Source organism: Elephas maximus, chromosome 17 (assembly GCF_024166365.1).
Source record: "Elephas maximus indicus isolate mEleMax1 chromosome 17, mEleMax1 primary haplotype, whole genome shotgun sequence".
NCBI classification, from domain to species: domain Eukaryota; kingdom Metazoa; phylum Chordata; class Mammalia; order Proboscidea; family Elephantidae; genus Elephas; species Elephas maximus.
Genome location: NC_064835.1, coordinates 16672052 through 16690945, shown reverse-complemented (window position 1 = coordinate 16690945; position 18894 = coordinate 16672052). Strand labels below are relative to the sequence as shown.

General features: G+C 42.9%; 1 protein-coding gene and 1 non-coding gene across 4 annotated transcripts in view; one reads left to right on the top strand and one right to left on the bottom strand.

Moving 5' to 3' along the window:
* GRAMD1B (GRAM domain containing 1B) overlaps positions 1-18894 on the bottom strand; it is a 296128-nt gene that overhangs the window by 149035 nt on the left and 128199 nt on the right. For all 3 annotated transcript variants that reach the window (XM_049857563.1, XM_049857566.1, XM_049857562.1), the window contains exon 2: positions 12124-12201. In XM_049857563.1, the coding sequence (XP_049713520.1) occupies positions 12124-12201 (78 nt within the window). The remainder of the gene's footprint in view (positions 1-12123; positions 12202-18894) is intronic.
* On the top strand, positions 3755-3861 carry LOC126061246 (U6 spliceosomal RNA). The gene has a single exon (XR_007513725.1). It is a non-coding gene; the product is annotated as a U6 spliceosomal RNA (small nuclear RNA).

The following is an 18894-nucleotide window of genomic DNA, read 5'->3' as shown; positions in this document are numbered from 1 at the left end:
TGATATTCTCTCTGAAAAAGTGCCTGTGTCTTCCCACATTAAAATAAAAATTATGTACAATAGCCGCTGCCTTATCCTTATTCCTTTTCTCATCAAACGTCTAAACTGAATTCTCAATGTTCAGTCTCTTCTCTCTCATCTTGCATATATTCTTCTAAAACTCTTACATGATTACCAGCGATTTCTTAATTGCCACTCTGGAGGATCCTTTTTAGTCCTTACCTTACTTATGTCTACCCCTTTGGCTCTTCTGTCTTATACCTATGATATCACAATCTCCTATTTCTCTTGGCTTCAACACGCAATCTTTTTCAAATTCCTCCTTCCTTTGCCTTCTGCTTAAACTTTGCTAATCCTAAGACTCTTGAATAACTACATTCTTATTGGTGTGCTCTTCTACAGTAATCGTTCCCAAACAAGTTGTTTTAGTCCTGTCTTCTGAGCTTCAAATGGGTATAGCGAACTGCCTGGTGTATCTCCCCACCTTCATGTTCCATGGGTACTTGAGACTCAACACGTCTACATCAAACTCACCATCACCCCTGCTCTTCAAATCTGCCCAATATTTTTTCCTCCTTTTCCCAATATCTTAATAATATCATTATGATCATCATCATCACAGCAAGACATATATAATATTAGTCATGTAGCCACGTGCCAGGTACTGCTCCTATTCTAGTCATTACATACACACATGCACACACAACATTCAATCCTCTCAACAAACCTATAAGGTATATACTATTATTATACCCATTTTATACACAAGGAAAGTGAGGTATAGAGTTGAATTTATTTGCTCAAGATTACATAGCCACAGCGGAACCAGAATTATAACCCAGGCAGGCACTTAACATCTAGACTATGCTGCCTTTGAATTGCTGCCCAAGCTAGAAACCTGAGGTTCACGCTAGACAACCTCCCTCAACGCAGAGGTAAGTGCTGTCAAATCTACTCCCCAAATATCTTCAATTGGTTCCTTCTTTTCTGTCCTCACTGCCACTTCAGAAAATGTCACCATGCCAGGAAGCCTTCCCTGACCATCCAACTTAAAACAGCCCCAATCCATGGTCAACTACTTCAACCTTTTTTCATTTTCTTCATTGCATTTATTACTGCGTGCTGGTTTTTTTTTTGTTGTTGTTGTTTTTTGTGTGTTTATAATCTACATCCCGTCGCTAGAGAACAGACAGTGGTATCTTGTTCATAGCTGTACCCTCAATGCCTGGAAAAGTAACTAGCATGTAGTATGTGCTCAATAAATATTTGCTAAGACTACAGAGGCACACCAGCCCTGGGGCAAGGACTAGAAGGCAAGAGGGGACAGGAAAGCTGGTAATAGGGAACCCAAGGTTGCAAAGGAAGAGTGTTGACATGTCCTGGGGTTGTTAATCAATGTCATAAAACGATATGTGTACTAACTAATGAGAAACTAGTTTGTTCTATAAACCTTCATCTAAAGTACAATTAAAAAAATAAAATTAAATTTAAATAAACGCTTGTTAAATGAGGGAACGAATGGGTAAACCATTACCGATTTCCTTCTTGTGTATCTGCTTCCAGTCTTTACCCCTTAAATCCATCTCCCACACGGGAGCCAAAATGATTTTTCTCACAAGAAAATCTAGGTGTGACCTGGGAATCCCCATTCTCAAATTCCTCTGCGGGTCTCTATCATCTATAAATAAAACCCGCTCCTCATCATGCCAGGACTTGACATGACCAGACACCTGCCTACCTGTTCCAGCATGATGTCCGACCACTGACTGGCTGCCTCCCTCCTAGGACACGATGCTTCAGCAACACTGAAGTATCTGTAGTTCCCAAGCAGGCCTGGCTTTCTCACGCCTCCACACTATGTACAACTTGTTCCCTCGGCGGGGAATGCTGTCCATGTGACAGACTCCTACTCGCCCTGCAGCTCTCCGCTGAAGCATAAGCCCCTCTGTGGAGACTTTCTGGATACCTTCGCCCCAGCAGAGCAGCTGTGTTATTCTTGGGACAGTCTCTTAACTCCACTGTGCCTCAGGTTGCTAAACTTAAGTATGGAGAATATAGCATCTGCATGGTAGGGTTGTTGAGAAGGTAATATTAAAAAATGTTTGCAAGATTTATCGCATAGAATTAGGCACGTAGTAAGCACCTAATAAACCGTCTCTTGAGGCATTGGCGGTTCAGAGGTAGAATTCTTGCTTTCCATGTGGGAGATCTGGGTTCAATTCCAGGCCAGTGCACCTCAGGCACAGTCACCACTCATCTGTCCATGGAGGGTACAGGCTGCTATGGTGCTGAACAGGGCTTAGTGGAGCTTCCACACTAAGACAGACTAGGAAGAAAGGCCTGGTGCTCTACGTTGAAAATCAGCCAATGAAAACCTTATGGAGCACAATGGTCCAATCTGGTTCTGCATGGGGTGGCCACTGGACAGCAGCTCACAATAGCAACAATACTTGCTTGTTTGTGGATCTGTCCCACCATAAGACAAGACAGCTTTTGAGGGGAAACACCATGCCTTGATCTATTTATCCTTGGTGTCTATATCTGACATTTTATAGAGGCTCAATATTCTCCACCTTCTTTCTGTCTCTGTTTCTTCAAGGACAGAAGGTGTAGATCTGCTAAGAAACAGTAAAGTGTCATGCAAGCCAAAATCAGAATACTAGCAGTGACCATTCAGTAAGCACCTACTAAGTGCCAAGCACTTTATATACGTCATGTCATTTATTCTTTACAAGAATATGCAATGGACATCGGAATTTTACAAATGAGGAAACTAAGGTTGCGCAAAGCTAAGTAGTACGTTGATTTTACAAACGCACGGTTAATATGCAACAAAGGTGGTACTGAAAACAGTCCAAACCGTTTGCTTTTTCCAGGACACCACAGAGCCCCGCCGCAGACAGTGGGCTCCTATTCACCTTTGCAGCCTGGGCTCTAGCAGACCCCCCAGTACCATGTAGACATGTAATAAAACTCTGTGGCACACGTGGCTGCGTACAAGAATGGATATTTGAATGCCTGGTCTGGCCCGAGAGCCAGAAGGCCCTCAACCTGCCTTGGCAATGGTACTCTGGTTCCTGCCTCCCCATCCTTCCAGATTTCTATTTTCCTACCACTGACAGGCTTCCTGGTCAATGGAGACCACACTTCTGTTGCATCTAAACATTGTGAGCATAAAGCGTCCTTCGTAAAACAGCTCCTTATTTCAACAGTGCTGGCTTTGTTTGAAAGTCCCTGCCATTGGGTGAATATACTAAATAAACATCTAAGAAAACCTAACAATTGGTTCAGTTTGTGATGAACCTGGGAGCCAGTGCTTTTTAAGAGTACCCCTGGCTTCACCTAGAAGCGTGAAAATAGATGAATGTTCCCCCTATTCCATTACACACACACACTCATTCAGGGGAAATTATGTATTTTGCTTAATACTAGAAACCTGGAGGTGGAGGGGTATAATTCCTGTCTCTGAAACAATCCCTGTTTCCCAATAAACGGAATCTTTTCCTGAAGTCAACACTTCTCCCTGAAGCCACGCTGCTGAGGAAACAACTGTCTCTCTGCACTCACCCACCCTCTGCCCCTGGCATGGCTCCAAAGACCATCAGCAGCGCCCAACACTGACGTAAATAAGAAAAATAAATTCTCAGAAGCCCTTAGGTTCTGACACTGTACTGAGGCATTCACCCACTGCTGTAATGTGGACATTTTTTAGGCTATAGAAGGGTTGCTATTTTGTCTCTAAATACTATATCCAGCGCTTGCTTCGGCAGCACATATGCTAAAATTGCAACGATACAGAGAAGATTAGCATGGCCCCTGCGCAAGGATGACACACAAATTCATGAAGCCTTCCATATTTTTTACAGAACACTCCACCTAGCAGCAGCCAGTGATACTTTCTTTTCCAACGCACATAGAACATTCTCCAGAATAGACCACATATTAGGGCATAAAGCAAGCCTCAACAAAATCCAATGCATCGAAATATTACAAAGCATCTTTTCTGACCATAAAGCCGTAAAAGTAGAAATCAATAACAGAAAAAGCAAGGAAAAAAAAAATCAAATACATAGAAACTGAACAACACCTTGCTCAAAAACTACTGAGTTACAGAAGAAGTTAAGGACAAAAAAAAGAAATTCACAGAATCAAATGAGAATGAATACACATCCCACCAGAATCTTTGTAACATAGCAAAAGCAGTGCTCAGAAGTCGATTTATAGCAATAAACCCAGACATACAAAAAGAATAAAGGGCCAAAATCAAAACATTAACCTCACAACTCCAACAAATAGAAGGAGCAGCAAAAGAAGCCCTCAGGCACCAGAAGAAAGCAAGTAATAAAAACCAGAGCAGAATTAAACGAAATAGAGAACAGAAAGACAACTGAATGAGTCAACAAACCAAAAGCTGTTTTTTTTAAAAGATCAACAAAATCAATAAACCGTTAGCCAAACTGACAAAAGAAAACCAAGAGAGGAAGCAAATGACCCACATAAGAAATGAAATGGACGATATCACAACAGGCCCAACTGAAATTAAAAGAATCATAACAGAATACTATGAAAAATTATACTCTAACAAATTTGAAAACCTAGATGAAATGGAAAAATTTCTAGAAACACACTACCTACCTTAACTAACACAGAGGCAGAACAACTAAATAAACCTAATACAAAAGAAGAGATTGAAAAGGTATTTTAAAAACTCCCAACAACAACAAAAAAAGCCCCTGCCCTGACAGCTTCACTGGGGAGTTCCACCAAACTTTCAGAGAAGAGTTAACACCACTACTACTAAAGGTATTTCAGAGCATAGAAAAGAAGGGAGTACTCCCAAACTCATTCTATGTAGCCAGCATAACCCTGATACCAAAATCAGGTAAAGACACCATAAAAAAGAAATTTACAGACCAATATTCCTCATGAACATAGATGCAAAAATCCTCAACAAAATTCTAGCCAATAGAATTCAACAATATATCAAAAAAAATAACTGACCATGACCAAGTAGGATTCATACCTGGTATGCAGGGATAGCTCAACATTAGAAAAACAATCAATGTAATCCATCACATAAATAAAACAAAAGATAAGAACCACATGATCATATCAATTGATGCAGAAAAGGCATTTGACAAAGTCCAACACCCATTCATGATAAAAATTCTCAGCAAAATAGGAACAGAAGGGAAATTCCTCAACATAATAAAGGGCATTAATACAAAGCCAACAGCCAGCATCATCCTAAATGGAGACAGTCTGAATGCATTCCCCGTGAGAATCAGAGCCAGACAAGGATGCCCTTATCACCACTCTTATTCAACATTGTGCTGGAGGGCCTAGCCAAAACAATTAGGCTAGAAAAAGAAATAAAGGGCATTCAAATCAGTAAGGAAGAAGTAAAAGTATCTCTGTTTGCAGATGACATGATCTTATACACAGAAAACCCCCCAAAAAACTACTGGGATGAATAGAAGATTTCAGCAAAGTCTCAGGATACAAGATGAACATACAAAAATCAGTTGGATTCCTCTAAATCAATACCCTTTACAATAGCCCCCAAGAAGATAAAACACTTAGGGATAAATCTAACCAGAGGTATAAAAGACCTATACAAAGAAAACTACAAGACACTACTGCAAGAAACCAAAAAGAGACCTATTTAAGTGGAAAAAAACACCTTGCTCATGGATAGGAAGACTCGACACTGTGAAAATGTCTATTCTACCCAAAGCTATCTACAGATACAATGCAATCCAGATCCAAATTCCAACAGCATTTTTAATGAGATGGAGAAGCAAATTACCAACTTCATATGGAAAGGGAAGAGGCCCCAGATAAGTAAAGAATTACAGAAGAAGAAGAACAAAGTGGGGGGCCTCACACCACCTGATTTTAGAACCTATTATACCACCAAAGTAGTCAAAACAGCCTGGTACTCGTACAACAACAGATACATAGACCAATAGAAGAGAATTGAGAATCCAGACATAAATCCATCCACATGAGCCGCTGATATTTGACAAAGGCCCAAAGTCAGTTAAATGGGGAAAAGACAGTCTAACAAATGGCATAACTGGATATCCATCTGCAAAAAAAAATGAAACAAGACCCATACCTCACACCATGCACAAAAACTAACTCAAAATGGATCAAAGACCTAAATATAAAATTTTAAATGATAAAAATCATGGAAGAAAAAACAGGGACAATGCTAGGAGCCCTAATACATGGCTTAAACACTATACAAAACATTACTAACAATGAATAACACCAGAAGAGAAACTAGATAACTAGCAGCTCCTAAAAATCAAACACTTACACTCATCAAAAGACTTCACCAAAAGAGTAAAAAGACAACCTACAGACTGGGAAAAAAAATTTGGCAACGAAACATCCGATCAGGGTCTAATCTGTAAAATCTACAAGATACTGCAAAACCTCACCAACAAAAAGACAACCCAATTAAAAAATGGGCAAAGGATATGAACAGACCCTTCACCAAAGACTTGCAGGAGGCTAACAGATACAAGAAGAAATGCTCACAGTCAGTAGCCATTAGAGAAATGCAAATCAAAACTACAATGAGATACCATCTCACCCCAACAAAGCCAGCATTGATCCAAAACTCACAAAATAGTAAATGTTGGAGAGGTTGTGGAGAGACTGGAACACTTAGACACTGCTGGTGGGAATGTAAAATGGTACAACCACTTTGGAAGTCAATTTGGCGCTTCCTTAAAAAGCTAGAAATAGAAGTACCATACAATCCAGCAATCCCACTCCTCATAATATATCCTAGACAAATAAGAGCTATCACACAAATACATATAACAGTGCTGCAGCACTGTTCACAATAGCCAAAAGATGGCAACAACCTAGGTGCCCATCATGGACAAATGAATAAACAAATTATGGTATATTCACGTACTGGAACACTACACAATGATAAAGAACAGCAATGAATTCTCAAAACATAACATGGATGAATCTGGAAGGTATTATGCTGAGTTAAATTAGTGAGTCGCAAAAGGACAAATATTGTATGAGACCACTATTATAAGAGTAGCAAGGGCAGGGGTCTGGGGACCATGGTTTCAGGGGACATCTAGGTCAACTGGCATAACAAAGTTTACTAAGAAAATGTTCTGTATCCCACTTTGGTGAATGGTGACTGGGTCTTAAAAGCTATCGAGCACCATCTAAGATGCGGCAAAGGAGAATGAAGAATACCAAAGACACAAGGAAAATATTAGCCCAGAGACAGACAGGGCACATAAACCAGAGACTCCAACAGCCTGAGACCAGAAGAGCTAGGTGGTGCCCAGCTACCACCAATGACAGCCCTGACAAGGAACACAACAGAGAGTCCCTGACGGAGCAAGAGAAAAGTGGGGTGCAGAACTCAAATTCTAATAAAAAGACCAGACTTAATGGTCTCAGTGAGACTAAAGGAACCCCGGAAAACATGATCCCCAGACTCTCTGTTAACCCAGAACTAAAACCATTCCGGAAGCCAAATCTTCAAACAAATGTTAGACTGGATATAAATGATACTTATGAAGAGTGTGCTTCTTAGTTCAAGTAGGTACACGAGACTAAATGGGCAGCTCCTGTCTGGGGGTGAGATGAGAAGGCACAAAGGGACAGGAGCTGGTTGAATAGACACAAGAAATCTAGGGTGGAAAGGAGGAGTGTGCTGTCGCATTACAAGGAGAGGAACTAGGGTCACATAACAACGTGTGTATAAATTTTTGTATGAGAAACTAACTGTATCTATAAACTTTCACTTAAAGCACAATAAAAAAAATACTATATCCATTCTGAACCTCGTGGAAGGACAATTAAAAAAGAAAGGCAGTGCTTTATTTAACCAGTTGAAAATGCATCTTACATCAAAGGACTCTAACACTGATATTTAGAACAGCCTCTGCCCGCTCTACTTAACTATCGTTCATCGTATAGTTGACCATGTGTTTGGAGAATCAGAAGCAGCCACAGAAAAGGACCCTAATTACCCATCAATCCTTGATCAATCTCTGTCTATGACAGTAAGACCTGATCTACTTGCCTCCCAAGGTCCCTAGGTGACACAAATCGGTAAACACTCAACTACTAGCCAAACGGCTGGAGGCTGGAACCCACTTGGAGGTGCCTCAGAATAAAGGCCTGGCAATCTGCTTCTGAAAGATCACAGCCTTGAAAACCCTATGAAGCACTGTTCTACTCTGTCACACGGGCAACTAAAATGACAACAACTACTTGCCTCCCAGGGAAGTGGCAAAGAGTAAATAAGACACTACACGAAGGCCTCGCCCATGTAGGACACACCGCCATTACTACCAGGTGCTATGCCAATCAAAAGGGCTCAGAGCCAGGTGCATGAGCCTCATCACCACCCTACGGTGCACATCTGGCCACTTGCCCCAGGCCAGGACATCACAGACCAACATCCGAAAAGCCCCAGAGAGACTCTTAATTGGGTGGAAACATATTAGAGGAAGGATTAGGTGCAGAGTGTAAGCGTTTGTTCTGAACTGAGGTGGAGTGATTAATTAGTGCTCCAGGGACAACGTGTTCCCTCCAGAAGAAACCCAGAGGCTGAGAAGAAAAGAAAGGCTTCCTTCAGCAGGCCACGGTGAACACACCCTGAAGGGCAACCACAGGAAGCGTACTTCTGATCACAGCCCGCTTCATTCCCCACAAGACAACATCCACATCCACCGAGAAGCGAGAAGCGCTTGGGGAGCCGTGAGTGGGCCAGGCTGGGAAGGAAGAAAGGACAAGAAACCTAGAGGGTTTTTCTGAACAGAGGTTTAGAAGGTAGGCCTTTCTAACATTGCATTTGGTTGGGGAAGTGGGCACAAAAGGGGCTAGAATACAATTTACAACAATGGAACAACCCCAAATAGAGAACAAAAGGCAGAGCTCCTTGTAGGTAGCAAGCAGCCACGTCCTAGAATAAGAAGTGAAGCTGCACTGAAAAAAACGTCTTAGGGTATGTGCAGTTCGGCACTTACTCATCTCACCTAGAAACGCTCCAAGAAACCAAAAACAACCAGGTACTGTCAAGTCAGTTCCAACTCATGGCAACCCCCTGTGTGCAGAGTAGAACCTCACGACACAGGCCTTTCAAAGCTGTGACCTTTCAGAAGCAGACTGCCAAGTCTTTCTTCTGAGGCACCTCTGGGTAGGTTCAAACTGCCAACCTTCTGGTTAGCAGTCGAGCACTTAACTGATTACACCACCCAGGGGCTCCACACCCCAGGTCACGGAGCTAATAAAGAGCGAACTGAGTGGTAGCAATCGCAGAGCTGATAGGAAAGGAGCAACCACAGACCTCATGATCAGAAGGACAGAATGCTTACAGGAGAGGTTTGGAGCACAAGCCCTGGCAACAGAGTTGTACTAAGGGAACCGTATGGCCCCTCTAATGTGGAAGATACAGCTGCTGAAATTCAGAAAGCATTGCGAAGAGAATGTAGCCACTCCTGGGACTAAGGGAAGTGCCATCAGATCATAGCTGATTAAGCATCTTGAAGAGAATGATTAGTCTTTGCCCTCGTGGGCCCTGCGTCTCTGTATACATAGCACTCGATGAGCTGAACCATTAATTTTGGTTAATAATGGACAAAAAACTGAGACGTAGGGCAGAACTCAGGACTTTGTAATCTAAAGAGGTAACGATTAGAAACATCCTACCCTTTCACCTAGGGCAGGAATCCCTTTTATGACACACCATCTAGCTTTTGCTTTAACACTTCTATGGAGAGGACAGTTCATTACTTTACAACGTCTGTTCCTTTGTAGCACAGCTCTAATTACTAAAAAGTTCTTCCTTATGCTGCGCTGAAATACTTCTCACTGTAATTTCTATCCCTCTAGTTCTAGAAAAAAAAAAAAAAGTTCTAGCTCTTGTAGTTAGAGAGTGTAGTCATCGTCACAGCCCTCCTGTATCTTCTCTTTCTCCAGGCTAAAGCCCTTTGCTTCAACCAACCCTTTGAATGATATAATCACCCAAGTCATTCTTTTCTGAACTAACTTATCACTATCTATTTCCAAAGAACTGAGCAAAAGATACCAGGTATGACCAAACTAGTGCAGAAGACAGGGAGACCTTATTCTTTTTTGAATCCATGTAACCACGTTTCCGTTAATTAATCCAAAACTTTCATAGATCATCAGGTAATTGTGTTATATTACTGGCTCCTATTTGGCTGGTGAACAAAGCCCCATGTTCTTTTTCACATGAAAACCTTTCATATTAGGCTTCCTAGGGCAATCTTATGCTTAAGAAATGAATCCTTTCTAATATAAACATTTCCTTTTAAAAACAGTATCTTTTTGGTTTCCACCTCTGTTCCATTCAAAATAATACTGAATCTTGATTCAATCACCCAAAGTATTCTCTATTCACTCTCATCTGGGTGTCCAACATAACATTGATAAATATGGTTTAAAAAAAACTTTCTGCTTTTGTGAAAACAACCCAAGTGTTCATCAACTGATGAACCGATAAACAATGCGGTACACACACACAATGGGCTATTATTCAGCCATAAAGATAAATGAATGTCTGATACATGCTATGACATGGATAAACCTTAAAAACATTATGCTCCTGGCTACCACCACTGACTGCTCTGACAGGGATCACAACAGAGGGTCCTGGGCAGAGCTAGAGAAATATGTACAATAGAATTCTAACTCACAAAAATAAGTCCAGGCTTACTGGCCTGACAGGGACTGAAATCCCAAGAGTACGGCCTCTGGATACCCTTCTAACTCAGTAATAAAGTCACTCCCAAGGTTCGCCCTTCAACCAAAGATTAAACAGGCCCATAAAACAAAACCAGACTAAATGAGCACACCAGCCCTGGGGCAAGGATGAGAAGGCAGGAGGGGACAGGAAAGCGGGTAATAGGGAACCCAAGGTCAAGAAGGGAGACTGTTGACATATCATGGGGGTTGATAACCAATGTCATATAACAATACATGTACTGTTTAATGAGAAGCTAGTTTGTTCTGTAAACCTTCGTCTGAATTACAATAAATAAATAAAACATTATGCTGAGTGAAATAAGTTAGACACAAAAGGACAAACACTGTATGACCCCACTTACATGAAATATCTAGAACAGGCAAATGTACAGAAACAAAAGTAAATTGGTGGTTACCAGGGGCTGGGAGCAGAGGAGAAGGGGGAGGTATTGCTTAATGGGGACTGAGTTTCTGTTTGGGGTGATGAAAACCATTTCAAAATGGATAATGGTGATGGTTGCACAACCGGGCGAATATAATTAGTGTCACTGAACTCTACCCTTGAAAATGGTTGAAATGGCAAATTTCATTATATACATTTTACCACAATTTTAAAAAAAACTTCTACTTTTTCATCCAGCTTGTTGATAAAAATGGTAAATAGAGAGAGACCAAAAGCAGAGCTCTGTGGTATACCAGTTGAGACTTCCTTTCAGTTAATATCAATACAGTCAACTTCCTTTGGGACAGAAGCTTAGCTTGCTACAACACATCTACTCTCCCCTAACTCTGAGTGGCATCTCAGAGGCACTACATGAAGCAGGCCCCAGCTGCTCCTCATATCCTGAGTCCTCAACATGTCATCTCAACTCTTCAAACTAGCACTTAGGAGCCTCCGTATTCTCACTGCACTCTATATGTCCAACCTCATTCACCATTAACCTCCAACACACAGCCAGACTGGTGTTCTCATGCCACACGTGCTTTGCCATGCCATGCCAGGCAAGCTTCCTCAGGCACAAAATACCCCTTCCCCCTCCTGATCCATACTGTTCCCAACCTTTCATGTGTGGCTTAGGTCCTAAGTCCACTATGCAGTGTTCCCAACACATCTGGTTTACCACATACTGACTCCTCCCCTTGCTGGACATCAAAAGTCTTTAGAATCAGTGCCTCTCATTTCTTGGGTGACCATTTTATCTTTCCACTCAGTCTTCAAGCCCAGAGGTCTGTCACTCTCCTATTCCTCTTCAGTTTCCCACAGTTGTGGCATGTGGTGGAAACACAATCTTACCCAAACATTTCACCCCACCTCCTCCAGTCTCTGCTTCTATTCTCTCCCTCCCCATTTCATCTTACCTTTCTTCCCGTACTCGGGGACTCAGGAACCTGCTCGAATCATCATCGTGGCTGCTCTGCTGGCTACTCTGCTGGCTGCTGAGGAAAAGACACAAGACATTAACTGTTAACGATCAGCTTCTTTCTCAACCCTGGGGGAGGTCATGCAGACATCGAATGATCAAAGACATGGGATTACAACATTTTCAAGAGACAAGTTCCCCCAAGTAAGCTTATCACCAAGAGCGTACAGGCAGTCCCTGACTTATGACAGGGTTCTGTCCCGACAATTCCACCATAAGTTGGTTTTGCTGTAAGTCAAATACCTTGTGGGTTTTTTTTTTTTTTTTTTAGTTTTCATTATTACTGCCTTTTATTATCAGTATCTTTATAAATCTGATCTTCATTTGTCTTTGAGGGTTGGCATGAGGATAATAACATCAGCAAATTACGCACTGCAACACCATGAATTACGTATTACTAATGATAAGATGGAAACCCTGGTGGCGTGGTAGTTAAGTGCTACGGCTGCTAACCAAAGGGTCGGCAGTTCGAATTCGCCAGGCACTCCCTGGAAACTCTACGGGGCAGTTCTACTCTGTCCTATAGGGTTGCTATAAGTCAGAATCGACTCGACGGCACTGGGTTTGGTTTTGGTTTAATGATAAGACGTAAACGAAAAAAAAAAACAGTCATAAATGCAGTTCTTTGCAACTAGAATATGTCGTAAATCTGGGACTACCTTACTGACAAAGGACAAGAGAGATGACACAAACCTGGTGAAGCCCCCATCCCCTACATCTAAGGGCTGTCTATTGGTAGCAAGACAGGAGAAGAAGAACCTGACCCATTACCCATTCTTTCCTGGCTCTAACTCAACAAGCAAATGTCTCCTGTCTTCTCTGCACCTGGACCTCTGAATCTGTATGACAGGATAATAACTCCATTATTCCCCAACCTCATTCAATTCCAGAGACTCACAAGGAGCAGATGTGAGGGTGGGAACCGGAAATCACAGGAAGACTAAAGATTTGATGGGGTCCCCTGGTCTGCTTCTCTGCTTCCTGGGGCGGGGGGGGGGCGGGGTTGAGAAGCCTGAGGGGTTAAAGGAGAAATTGAGGGTGGAGTCCTTTCACTCCATGAAGCCCTTTAGGGTTCACAGTCAGAGTTCTTTAAGATGCCCCACATTTCGGTAATGTGGAATTCAACTACCTTTCATCTTCACTCCTGGCTCACTAGAGAGAAAGAAAAGCTGTTCAGATCCCACATTGCACTAACTGATCTACTGCTGAGGACCAAATACTTCTGTTAACTACAGACTATTAACATCTCCAAGCATCTGGTAATCTGGATTGGGAGTCAGCAAACTATGGCCCAGGGGCCAAATCTGGAGCTGCCCGGTTTTTATACAGCCTGTGAGCTAAGAATGATTTTTGCATTTTTAAATGGCTGAAAACAAAATTAAAAAGACTACTTCGTGCCATGCAAACATTATACAAAATAAATTTCAGTGTCCGTAAATCATGCTTTATTGGAACACACCATGCCTGTTCATTTCCATATTTTCCATGACTGTTTTCGTGCTATTGTAGCAGAGTTGAATAGTTATAACAAAGACTGCATGGCCCACAAGGCCGAAAATATTTACTACCTGACCCTTTACAAAAGAAGTCTGTTGACCCCTGCTGTACATACATACCCACTAAACCAAACCAACTGCCGTTGAGTCGATTCCGACTCACAGCGACCCTATAGGACAGAGGACAGAGTAGAACTGCCTCATAGTTTCCAAGGAGCGCCTGGCGTATTTAAACTACCGACCTTTTGGTTAGCAGCTGTAGCACTTAACCACTATGCAACCAGGGTTTCCCTGCTTTACATAGACTCTATTAACCAAAATTTCCCGTTACCATATGAGGGAAAAGTTTGAGAACGGATAAGGATCATGTTTGAACAACGCGATGAACATAAGTTAATGTCACTGAATTAATGTTACATTAAAATACCAAATGTTTTGTTACATATATACATTTACCATAAAAAAAAAATTTTTTTTTAAATCCCATCACCATAAATACCACCATAACAAAGATTTCAGTATAACCAACATTGATTCCTTGTTCTGGTGAACTGTCCATCACAATAGGATGTATTGATCTCTATAGAGTATATCCCTTAAACTAGAACCCCAGGAGACTGCAAACTTTTTGAACGATCTGTGGAGTAATTGCTTACTCCAGCGCCTGTACGTTCTCAACCAAAAAACGCACATGATTTTTGTGGTCATACTCATAACCATGGCCTTCTATTCTTCTAGCAAGAAGTGAACGATCTTAGAACTTAGAAGCGATTTACATCAAATTTTCAGACACACATACATAACACACACACTAACACACACACACACACAAACATACACCCAGAACGGCACCATAAAAGCCTGCGGTTGCTGAGCAGAGCTAGGTGTGCACACAATCCCTTCCTCTTTACCATACGCAAAGCCAGTTACTTCCACTTTGTCAGCTCTGACAGACTTGGCAATTAAAAACTTGCAGCAATATCTTCCAACGGTTTTGGGATTTTTAGCACTAAGATGGACGTGTTCTGTGCATCAAACATCCTCTTATATACAACATGGGCAACGCACAGATTATTGGGACTCAAATACCAAAGCACACACAGCTCCGAAGGGGAGCACCGAGAGAGAAATCCAGTCTACACCACTGGCCGCACACATGAGGAGCAGAGGGATGGGGGTCTGAGAGCCAAATAATAGCTCCCAACCCAAACGACCACAGTCAGTGCCTCTTTTCCAAGGAAGAGGTCAAACTTGATGCCATTTGATCCAGGATGGGCTGGTCCTTCCTACTCACCGTACTCTCCCACTGGAATCAAACTGAAAGCTAAGCTAGTAAGAGATGTTCCCACAACTAAATGATCATCTACCATGGTTTCCAAAAAAAAAAAATTCTGAGCTGCTATCAAGTTATCCCACTAGATGGCACTGTTGGCTTGAAACAAGAACCACAACAAAGCAAAGCAATCCATAGCTTCAGGAACAAAAACTAGGACCAACTTCTGACTCCTGGCCTTCCTATTGCTTAGAAAACAGTTCAGATGGTGGAGATGAAAGTTGATTATTGGTTCTAAATAATTAATAAATACCAACTTGCATTCATTCAACAAGTATTTATACAATGCTCTCTATGTGCACCCGTCTGTCAGTTCGTCCCGTCAGTGTGTCATACTGTGGTGACTTACGTGTTACTATGATGTTGGAAGCTATGACACCAGTATTTCAAATACCAGCAGGGTCACCCATGGTAGACAAGTTTCAGGAAAGCTTCCAGACCAACACAAGACTAAGACAAACCAGGAAGAAAGGTCTGATGATCTACTTCTGAAAAAGAGCCAACGAATCTTATGGATCCCAACAGAACACTGTCCGACTTGCTTGCTTTGGACACACCATCGGCAGGGGTCAATCACTAAAGGAGGACATTGGGTTTGGTGAAATGTTTGGCCAACAGGGTGAGGGAGACCCTCAGGGAGATGGATTGGCACAACAGCTGCCAACGATGGACCCAAACATGGTAGTGATCGTTGAGGATGCTGGAGGACCTGGCAACATTCATTCTGTTGTATATAAGGTTGTCATGAGTCAGAGTTGACTCGATGGCTGCTATCTACCTACCCACCTACCTATCCATCCATCCACCCACCCATCCACCCATCCATCCACCCACCCACCCATCCACCCACCCACCCATCCATCCATCCATCCATCCAACATACCTACATACACATATGCCAACAAGAACCAGCAACAAGGCAATGGTTAAGAGCTTAGACTCTGGGGCATGCTGTCTGAGTTTGAATCCAAGCTCCCCCAATTACTACTTATATGACCCAGAGCAAGTTATTTAATGCCACCTTCCTTACCTACAAAATGACAGTTCTTATCCTGTAAGGCTGTTGTGAGAGTTAAAGAAGTAACGTGTACTTCTTCGCATGTAGAACAGTGCCCGGTGCATATTAAATGTTGTGTAAATGCTAGTGGCTGTCATTACTATGCGTGAGGTATGGCTCTGTGCGTTATGGAAAATAAAGACAGAAATCAGACCAGAAGCCTGTTGTCAAACTGTTCACAATCTGGAAAGGAAGATTTCAGTAGAAGTATCTACAGTTAAAAGTAAATAATGATAACTTTTAGAAGCACATAATAAACGCTACAGGAACAGAATAGAGGAAGGCCACTTCTTTCTGGGGCTAGCACGAGAAGAATGTCTCTGCAACAAGGTTTTCGCACTGACACTTGAAATTCAGACAGACTGAGGATGGCAGAAATGAAAAGAAAAGGCATTCTAGTTCAGCTTCATTTAACAAACACTGATTGTGTACCAGGGTCAGTGCGATGAGGATATAAAGGTGATTGAGACATAGTCCCTCCCAGAAAGGAGCTCCCAGTCTAGGAGGCACCAGTATTCCCTGTACTGTGATGTGTCAACGCTAGAAAGACAGAGACGCAGACCCTCTGCTGGGGGTGTCTGAGGGAAGCCTTGAGAGAGCTGAAGCTGAGCAAGAACTGCAGATAAAACCACGGTGGCAACAGCCACAAGGGTGCAGGGGATCCTTCCTCCTTCAAGTGTCTGGGGCGCTGTCTGTGGGGCGGGTCTGCAGGGCAGGCTCCCGAGGTAGCCAGGTACGTGGGGTGGGAGTAAGTGTTGAGGGGCAGGCGAGGACCCTCAGCTCCACTCTCCACCCCTCCCATGGGGCCGGTTCTCTCTCCCATTTTATAAACTTGTTTCTACACAGTCTTAAATAAGGCAACCACTCCTCCTTCAAACCCAGGAAATAAATATTATTGAGAAGCATTTGCAGAGATTCAGATACTGCCTCACCCTGTCACACCAACCCTTTCAATTTTCCTCTCAGATAAGCCTTTTCGAGTGATAGAGGCCACGTTGACACCGGGCAGCTCACCCTTCTCCCTAAACCAATCTGCCAGTCTTCAGAGGCCGTGAAAAAGCAACGACCATACCAGGTGCTTACAGAGGGGTGTGGGATGCTGATGCCCACTCACCCCAGCGTCAGCAGGGCCTTGGTGGGGCAGGGCGTCCAGCCTGGATTATACAGTTTAGGGAAACTGGAAAGAACTAGAAGAAGCCCAACAGAGGGCACTAACAGATAAAAATGTCTGTTAAAAAGCCTAATAAACTCTAAACAAGGATTTGCAACAACTCAGCCTGGGCCCGGATGACTGACAGGTGGCTTAACCCTGAAAGGAAGGGAATTTGAGTCTTCCTTTTCCCTGAGACAGCTGGAGAAGGAATTAAAAAACAACAAACAAACCCGTGATGGCTGAATGATTCTTATTCATGGCACCCCCATGTGTTTCACAGTAGGACTATGCTCCATAAGGTTTTCACTGTGCTCCATAGGGTTTTCACGGCTGTGACCCATCAGAAGCAGATCGCCAGGCCTTTCTTCTGAGGCACCTTTGGGTGGGTTCAAACAGCCTATCTTTTGGTGAACAGTCAAATGCTTAACCATTTGTACCACCCAGAGACTCCTAGGCCCCTGTAAGTAATTAAAAGCCCGTAAAACCAAACCCATAGCCATCAAGTCGATTCCGACTCACAGTGACCCTACAGGACAGAGTAGAACTGCCCCATAGGGTTTCCAAGGAGCACTTGCTGGATTCAAGCTGCCGACCCTTTGGTTAGCAGCCGTAGCTCTTAACCACTACGCCACCAGGATTTCCTGTAGGTAATTAAAAAAAAAAAAAAAAAAGGTAATTAGGATGACTTAAATCCCTCCTGAAGTAAATTGAAGCATCAGATAAAAATCACTGCATAAGTTAAATTTTGAAACACTAGAATGTATTCCTTAATAAGGGGGGAAGCACTTCTTTAAATACAGAAACACCCCTGAGGGAAACTGGCTGAAGCGAATCAAATCTGGAAATCTGATTTTATTTTCCACCAGCATGTTAGTACTTCGAGCTTATCCTAGAAGGTCACATTGACACATAGGGAAGGGCTGGGAAAACTCTCTTGTCATCTGAGACAACGCACACTCCAGAATGAAGAAATTCACTAGGCGGTGTGCAGGAAGCCCCAGGAAGCAGGCTGGGTAAATTCCTGGGATTCTACGGATCTCTGTTCCTCCCTCCCCCTACAGACACCTGCAGCAAGGACAGGCTAAACTCACAAGCAACCAGGAAGGCGTCCCTTTGCCCTCGGGAAAGCACAGCTTCACTGCTTGCTCTCGTAGTTGTCACGTACTGTCAATTTCGACTCACAGCGACCCCACGTGACAGAGTAGAACTGCCTCATAGAGTTTTCTAGGCTGTAATCTTTACCTTCGCCCGCACAACCTGAGTGGGTTCAAACTGCCAACCTTTTGGTTAGCAGCCAAGTGCTTAAACATTGTGCCACCAGGGCTCCTTGCTTTATTACTTGTTGTTGTTGTTAGGTGCCCTCAAGTCGGTTCCAACTCAGCGACCCCATGCACAGCAGAACAAAACACTGGCCAGTCCTGTGCCATCCTCACAATTATTGTTATGCTTGAGCCCACTGTTGCAGCCACTGTGTCAATGCATCTCGTCGAGGGTCTTCCTCTTTTTCACTGGCCCTCTCCTTCACTAAGCATGATGTCCTTCTCCAGGGACTGATCCATCCTGTCACGTCCAAAGTATGTGAGATGCAGTCTCGTCATCCCTGCTTCCAAAGGAGACTGAATTTGGCAGCTTCTATGAGTGGGCGCTTCATGAATGCAAACAGCTCTTTC